The 8,079-nt window shown below is 32.6% G+C and overlaps 2 protein-coding genes across 2 annotated transcripts; one reads left to right on the plus strand and one right to left on the minus strand.

The window, feature by feature from the left end:
* Positions 1 to 1,282: 1,282 nt before the first annotated feature.
* BU26DRAFT_477762 (uncharacterized protein) lies at positions 1,283 to 1,886 on the plus strand. The gene is made up of 2 exons (XM_033825619.1): positions 1,283 to 1,541; positions 1,595 to 1,886. The coding sequence occupies exons 1-2, from the start codon at positions 1,348 to 1,350 to the stop codon at positions 1,695 to 1,697; spliced, it is 297 nt and encodes a 98-aa protein (XP_033688500.1). The 5' UTR covers positions 1,283 to 1,347; the 3' UTR covers positions 1,698 to 1,886.
* Positions 1,887 to 1,918: 32 nt separating this feature from the next.
* Positions 1,919 to 3,052, minus strand: BU26DRAFT_560793 (putative serine/threonine protein kinase; the record flags this gene model as incomplete). The annotated part of the gene is made up of 4 exons (XM_033832832.1): positions 1,919 to 2,275; positions 2,327 to 2,544; positions 2,611 to 2,885; positions 2,952 to 3,052. 4 exons carry the CDS (start codon positions 3,050 to 3,052, stop codon positions 1,919 to 1,921), a joined length of 951 nt encoding a protein of 316 aa, XP_033688501.1.
* Positions 3,053 to 8,079: the final 5,027 nt, after the last annotated feature.

The raw sequence follows: 8,079 nt of genomic DNA on the forward strand, positions 1-8,079 counted from the left end.
TAGCTACTTTTAGAGATAGCTATAACCTAGTTATATAGTAGCTAGCTACTCTTATACTATACTAAGAGATAGTTCTTATCTATAATAATAAGAAATAGTAAAACCTATATATTACCTACTACTCTTACTATTATAATTACTAAAATCTACTTATAATTATCTAGTTAAAGACTCTTTAGTTATAATTATCTCTTAGAGCTAGTAACTACTATCTAAGATAATATTATTTCTATTATAAAGCTAGATTTATTAAAATTATATATATCTTTATTAGTAATACTATACTTTACCTTTATATTATCTACTAGGTTAAACTATATCTAAATAATTATAGAATTTTCTTACTTTACTCTCTAATAGTTATACTTATAATTAAGCTATATTTTAAGCTTAGAATAGTATATAATAAAGTTATTTAGCTAGTTCTTACCTATAACCTTTCTACTCTACTTAGTAAGTAGCTTATTAGCTATATCTTAAATAGTAGTAAGCTAAGAGATAAATTTTTACGTGTCTAGATTAAGTATATACTTAACTATTACCTACTCTTTATTCTTTATAAGCTTTATTAAATTAGGTATCTTTTTATATTATAGAGTAACTTTATTATATTAGTTATATAGTATTAATTAGTAGACTCTATATATAGCTATAGCGCGTTATTTACTTTAAATTTAGCTAGTCTAAAGAGTATAAAGAGTAAGCTATATTCTAGCTTTATAGAAGAATAATTCTATATAGGTAGCTAAACTTATAGTAGTTAAGATAATTTTTAGTAGAGGCTTAGCAAAAGTAGCTAACTTGCTTATGTAGCTAGCTCGCTTATAAAGTACGTTAGCTTAAAAGAGAAATAGAATTATAGTATTAGGTTTATCTAGCCTTAGAAGTTTTATAATAAATAGTTCTTGCTAGTATTCTTAGGCGTAGCAACGGGCTTAGACGCACGAGAGCGTACCGTAATTACATGTTAAGCACCTTAATAGTCGCCCGACAGCCACAAACACGGCGCACCAGGGCTAATAAACGGCGTTATTAAGGCGACACAGCTAGCTTTACTGGTCTGTCCATGTTCACGGCCTGTTTGACTAGCCGCCAACAACGCTCGTAACCGCGCATCATTTAGCAAACGCGTACCATTCATTCTAGTATCTTGTTTTCGTTGCCGCCAGGTGGGCGCTTGCATGCTGAATTGAGGCGGTTAATCAATTTCGCAGTTCTGACTCTTTTGGAACCTGGTGGTTTAAATGGGGGGAATGTTTGTTGCTCATGCAAAAGTTACAGACACAAGTGATTTTCAATCAAAATCCCGAGGAAAACTTCATCCGTATCTCTACTACCCCGAGCACAATGCCAGCCACCAAGGTCGTGTCCAGCGCAGCGATCAAGACGATCCAGAAGTCGGGCAAGGATATTGCGCTCAGGTATGCCACCACGACCGAGGCCTGGCAGCGTACCTATCTTGCCACGAGCGAGCAGGACAAGTTCAGTGCCGCCATGGAGAAGACCGATGTCCCCTCCAACACCGCGACTGCCATCCTGGTGTAAGTCTTTCTCCGTTGAGTCGTATCCGAGTGAAAGCTGATTGGGATTATAGCGAGAAGCCGCATGAGAGCCAGAATGACCGTAGGACTCATTTTACCACCATCTTGCAAGACGACAAGGGCAATCATATCAAGACAGAACATGTAGCTGTTTGAGTTCATGGGTTTGGATTGCTGGAGGGCAAGAAGATCGATGCGGGGAGAGCTTGCGTCAGTTCGTTCGGAAGGATGGAACGATCGAAATGGGGATCGAGCCCTGTACATCATTCGCTGTGAGAAAAGGGTGGAGGATTGCACGAGAAGTTGGTGAGGCAATAGGTATCTAGAACTAGACTCAAACGCCGTCCTTAGTTGCGATGTCCGCTCTGAAAACTCCCTCAGTCAATGTCCTTCAAGTTCCAGTAGGTATCGGCCATGATGTCCGACATCGATGCCCTTTTCTCAGGATCGAGGTTCGTCATCCTCAATATCAGCCTCTTTACCTCGCTGTCGAGGTTGGGAAATGTGTCTGACGACCAGCTATCGAACGTTTCGTTGGTCTCGTCCTTTGATATCGCTTGCCACAGGGCTCTCAAGAGCTCCCCCGATTCGGCATCGTTGACGTGTTTCACGAGCGCGTCTGGTAGAGGCCCAAAGGCCGAAAGTAACTTGAATAGAATCACCGACTCCGGTTCAACCTCTAGCGTGGCAAAGTCGGCGTGGAGCCATTCCACGCCCGTGATGACATAGAAGCACTGGGATTTCAATTAGTACGTCCGCTGTAGCATCGTTGAAACTCAACTCACAAGGAGTCCAAATGAAAACACCTCGGAATGCTTGCCCACACCCTTTCCCAGTTGGCCTTCTGGGCTGCGCCACATGACGTTTCCTATCCTGTGATTAAAGAGCTTGTCGTCTTCTAGCTTCAAAGCGACATCCAAATCACCTAATGCTACCTTTTCAAGGTGGAATTGCCCCTGTTTGTCTATGTGCCAATTGACAAAGACATTATCTGGCTTCACATCTGGAATGATAAGTTAACAATGAGCTGAGGGCGACAATAAACAAGGCCTGATGAATGGAATCATACCAAGGTGTATCCAGTTCCTTGCATGCATGTCCTTTAGGCCACGCCCGACCTCCCTAAGAATCGTCTTTCGTGCCTCGAGTGGGAGAGGTGGATAATTCTTCACCAACGAAAGCACATCGGTCGTGAAACCCTCGTATACAACCACATTCTCCTTGTTGTTGTAGTCGACGTGAGTTCGCAGGTGAGAGTTATCGCCAAACTCTTTGTTGAACTCGAGTAAGTGATCAAAGACGGACGGCGAGACCGGTTTCAGGACGAAGAATTGGTTGTCCGAGCTAGTAGTTTTCACTCTCAGCTATTGTTTCTGATGAGCACTAAGGAATGACGATAGGTAAACTCACGTTGCGAGGTAAATATCCAGCTCGGACTTTTCGGGACGGGAATGCAGTACTTGGACTTGTTTGTACTCACGACCAGAATTGCCAATGAGTGTTGACTGCATCCTCGCAGCTAGGCGTCGACCAGCCCAAAAGCTCACCCAGAGCGGCCGAGTATCTGTACAGCGCCTTAGGATTATAGTATTGGTCGAGTTGGCGAACGAGACCTGAGACGCTACGCGGGCGTAAACGTGGGTGGAAGCACGTCGACGCTGATCTAGGTGGGATGCGAGTGGACGCCGAGCGTTAAATAAGTAAAAAGCCGTCCGAAAATGTCGCATTGATCGAGTGACAGTAGTGTGACGCTCAAAAGATTCGAAAACTGTAGGCAGATGCACGACCTAAGGTTGAGCGCATTAAGCGGCGGGGAGTTGATAGAAGACACTAACGTACTTCACAAGCGAAAGCCCCACAAGCGAAAGCCCTAAAAATGCCAAGCCCTTACTAAATACTACTATCTCTATTATAAAGCCCTCTATAAACACCTAATTAACTTTAGATAAATTCTAGATATAGCTTACGCTCTAGACTATTTAATAGAATCTAAAGCTAAGCTTATAGTACGCTATAGCTCTTTATAATATACTATAACGTACTCTACTAGCGAACCGCCTATACTACTAAACCGCCCACGATTTCTTAGCAAGAAAAATTAATAAAAATTAATAAGCTTTTCTTAAATAACTAAGTAAAACCTTAATATTTTTCTATAAAAATATATATATATATTCTTTATAGTATATTATATATTATACTAAAGTTATACTAAAGTATATTACGTAATTAAAAAGCTATAACTTACGTATTTAGGTAACTTTTAAGAAAAATCTAGTTTACTTCTAGTTAGTACTACTATATCTCTATAATAATCTATAAAACTTATAGTATATAGTATTTATAACTTAATAAAGATTTCTAGAAAACTTTAATAGAGCTAGCTCTTCTAGATATAGCGTAATAAGAGATAGAAGTTAGAAAAATATTTTTTTTAGAGCTTTTTCTTCTAACTATATATATATAGTTAATCTAGCTATATAAACTTATTATTTTATAAATTATAGTAGGCTTTAACTATATAAAGCTTATTAACTAATAATATACTAGCTTTAAGTAGTTATTTAAAAGTAAAGCCTTTTTAGTAGTATAGTATAGAAAGAGAGAAAGATACTAAAACTATCTTAAAATTATTACTTCTAAATATATAGTAGGCTTATAATATATATTAGCTTATAATATATAACTTTATATAGCTAGATTATTAATATATATATATAGTTAGAGAAGAAAATTCTAGAAAAACTTTTATAAACTTCTATCTCTTATTACGCTATACCTAGAAGAGCTAGCACTATAGAAGTTTTCTAGAACTCTTTATTAAGTTATAGATACTTAATAGTACTAACTAGAAGTAAACTAGATTTTTTTTAAAAGTTACCTAAATACGTATAGCTTTTTAATTACGTAATATATCTTAGTATAATTTTAATAGTAGGTGTATATACTATAGTTCTATCTATATTTAAAATCTTATAGAAAAATATTAAGGTTTCGCTTAGTTATTTAAGAAAAACTCGTAAATTCTTATTAATTTTTCTTGCTAAGAGATAGTAGCTAGCTTGCTTATATAGCTAGCTTACTTATAAAGTACGTTATAGCTTTTTAATTACGTAATATATCTTAGTATAACTTAGTATAAGGTATAATATACTATAATAAATATATATAATATACTTTATAAGTAAGCTAGCTATATAAGTAAGTTAGCTATATTTACTAAGCCTCTACTAAAAATTATTATAGTAGAGAAAATAAGCTAGTAGAGGTATATTAGAAGTAGAAGTAAATAAAGTATATATTAGTAAAGAAGCTCTATATATATATATAGAAGCTCTAGAGCTATATTCTACTAAGCTCTAGATTACTTCTTATAATATACTCTCTAGATACGTAATAATAGAAGCGTACCTAAAAGAGAGCGTATAGAGATATAAGTTCTCTACTAAACTATATATAGAAAGCTTATTAAGCTTAGAGGTAGACGCTCTCTACTTAAGAGTACTTCTAAGAGCCTTCTCTATTCTAGCTAGTAAGAGCTTCTAAGAGCTTTTAAAGCTATTACTAAAAATATAACGCGCTTACTAATTATATACTATAGAGTTATTTATATAGTAAGAGCTCTATTAATTAAGCTTTTAAACTATTATTAAAAAAATATAATATGCTTATTAATTAATTACTACGCGCTATATAGAGAATTTAGTATAGTAAAAGCTCTATTATTTAAGAGCTCTTAAACTATTATTAAGAGCTTTTACTCTAAGAGAGGTTATTTAAAGAACTAGTAACCTACTAGATTTACGCTACTCTAAACGTATTCTCTCTTCTACTACCTCTAAGCTTACCTAAGCTTACGCGCCTTATACTAAGAAGAGTTACTCTAATAGATTAAGAGGTATTTCTTATAGCTACTTATAGCTACTATACTCTAATAGAGCTTCTAATCTCTTATAGGTTTACTTCTTTAGCGTTACGTATAGTATAGAGACTATAAGAATTATAGAAAAAGGTAGAGGCTAAAGCTTCTTAAGCTTCTATGCGCTCTCTTAGCGTACCTTCTAATATTATACTCTATAAGCTTAATAAGCTTCTAAAGAGGTAATATAGCTCTACTAAGCTAGAGTTAATAGATAGCGCGCTACTTCTTAATAATTATTAAGTATCGCGCGTTACTAATAGTTATAATAGAAGCTCTATAAATAAGCTTCTAAATTTACTTATTATACTCTATAAGCTTTAGTAAGCTCTCTTAGAAGTAATATAGCTCTGCTAAGCTAGTATTAATAGATAACGCAGCGCTTTAGATATCTAATTAAGTATTACGCGTTACTATTAGTTATATTAGAGGCTGTTTAATTAAGCTCTCTAACTAGTTAGCGTACCTCTAAGCTAATCGCGATTATAATCTATACTTCTAAAGAGGTGTATATAGCTCTAGTAAGCTACGCGTATTAGAAAGATTAACTATATACGTAAAGAGTTAATCTACTACTCTAATCTAGAAAGGTTCTTAGAGAGAAGAGTTATAAGATAATTATAAAATAATTATAAAACTACTACTAAGATCTATAAATAGCGCTACGTAGAGCTTCTCTAGAGCCTTAGAGTTAGAAGCGTCTCTCTCTCTACCTAAGCTCTCTAAGCTATTACTATAAGCGTTAATTAAGTGTTAAGACTATAAGCTACTTAGTATTATAGTATTATAAATAGTACTATAAGCTAATTAGACGCGTAAGTTAATATAGATTAATTATAAAAATCGTTAGTTACTAGCGCGCAAGCGTTACGTTAATTAATAGTAATACTTAGAGTAATACTATAATTATAGTAAGAGAAAGAATAGAGAATTAAAGTTTCTAAAAGCTCTAGCATAGCTTCTCTAGATACGTAGAGAGATTACTCTACGTAGAGCTCTTTATAAACGCTAGGCTTATAACTATAGTAAAGAAAATAAGCTAGTAGAGGTATATTAGAAGTAGAAGTAGATAAGATATATATTAGTAAAGAAGCTCTATATATATATAGAAGCTCTAGAGCTATATTCTACTAAGCTCTAGATTACCTTCTATAATAATTATCTTAACTACTATAAGTTTAGCTATCTATATAGAATTATTCTTTTATAAAGCTAGAATATAGCTTACTCTTTACGCTTTTTAGACTAGCTAAATTTAAAGTAAATAGCGTACTATAGCTATATATAGAGTCTACTAATTAATACTATATAACTAATATAATAAAGTTACTTTATAATATAAAAAGATACCTAATTTAATAAAGCTTATAAAGAATAAAGAGTAGATAATAGTTAAGTATATACTTAACCTAAACGCGTAAGAATTTACCTCTTAGCTTACTACTATTTAAGATATAGCTAATAAGCTACTTACTAAGTAGAGTAGAAAGATTATAAGTAAGAACTAGCTAAATAACTTTATTATATACTATTCTAAGCTTAAAATATAACTTAATTATAAGTATAACTATTAGAAAGTAAAGTAAAAAGATTCTATAATTATTTAGACGTAGTTTAATCTAGTAGATAATATAAAGGTAAAGTATAGTATTACTAATAAAGATACGTATAATTTTAATAAATCTAGCTTTATAATAAAAATAATATTACCTTAGATAGTAGTTACTAGCTCTAAAAGATAATTATAACTAAAGAGTCTTTAACTAGATAATTATAAGTAGATTTTAGTAATTATAATAGTAAGAGTAGTAAATAATATATAAATTCTACTATTTCTTATTATTATAAGTAAGAACTACCTCTTAGTATAGTATAAGAGTAGCTAGCTACTACGTAACTAGATTATAGCTATTTTTAAAAGTAGCTAGATAATAAATAAAGTTAGTATTATATAGTTAAAGTACTTTAATATATATACTAAAAGTTATATTAATATACTTTATAAATAAACGCTCTATATAAATAAACGCTTTAAAAATACTAAGCCTCTACTAAATACTACTATCTTATTTAGATTATTCTAACTCTAAGCTACTTAAGATAAATCTAGATAAGCTATCTAACTTATCTATATTATCTTTAACTATCTAGTACGTTTACGCGTTATACTCTAGCTTACTATAGCGTCTATAGCGTTACTAAGCTAGCTAGCTATTATATACTACTATTTCTTTACGCTACTTCTTACTTTTATTCTAATTTATAGTCTTTCTTTAAGCAACTAGCTATAAGCTAGCTTTAATTATAAAAGTATTCTCTTTCTAAATCTACTTTTTTTTACGTAAATTACGCTTCTTTTTCTATATATTAGCTACTTAAAGCTAGGTAACTTTAGACTCTATAAGTACTAGCTAATACACTATTAGCTTATTACCTTTCTTAAGCTAATTAAGTAACTTAATAATATAAGTTAGTAATAAATTAAGATACTATATAATCTTTAATTAAATTAGAGTTAATTAGAACCTTACTTTAATAAGATTACTAGGTATTTTATACTTCTAGGTAGTAGTATTAGTAGTAGAGAGTATTAGCGTATATAATTAAACTTTAAGCTTT

Source organism: Trematosphaeria pertusa (genome assembly GCF_010094035.1).
Source record: "Trematosphaeria pertusa strain CBS 122368 unplaced genomic scaffold BU26scaffold_3, whole genome shotgun sequence".
In the NCBI taxonomy this organism is placed as follows: Eukaryota; Fungi; Ascomycota; class Dothideomycetes; order Pleosporales; family Trematosphaeriaceae; genus Trematosphaeria; species Trematosphaeria pertusa.

What these genes read in the sequence shown, in the direction of transcription:
- BU26DRAFT_477762 (XM_033825619.1), top strand. Translation starts at nt 1,348, where the DNA reads ATGCCAGCCACCAAGGTCGTGTCCAGCGCAGCGATCAAGACGATCCAG. An exon ending in ACCGCGACTGCCATCCTGGT is followed by an intron (nt 1,542 to 1,594) that starts GTAAGTCTTTCT and finishes TTGGGATTATAG; the next exon opens with CGAGAAGCCGCATGAGAGCC.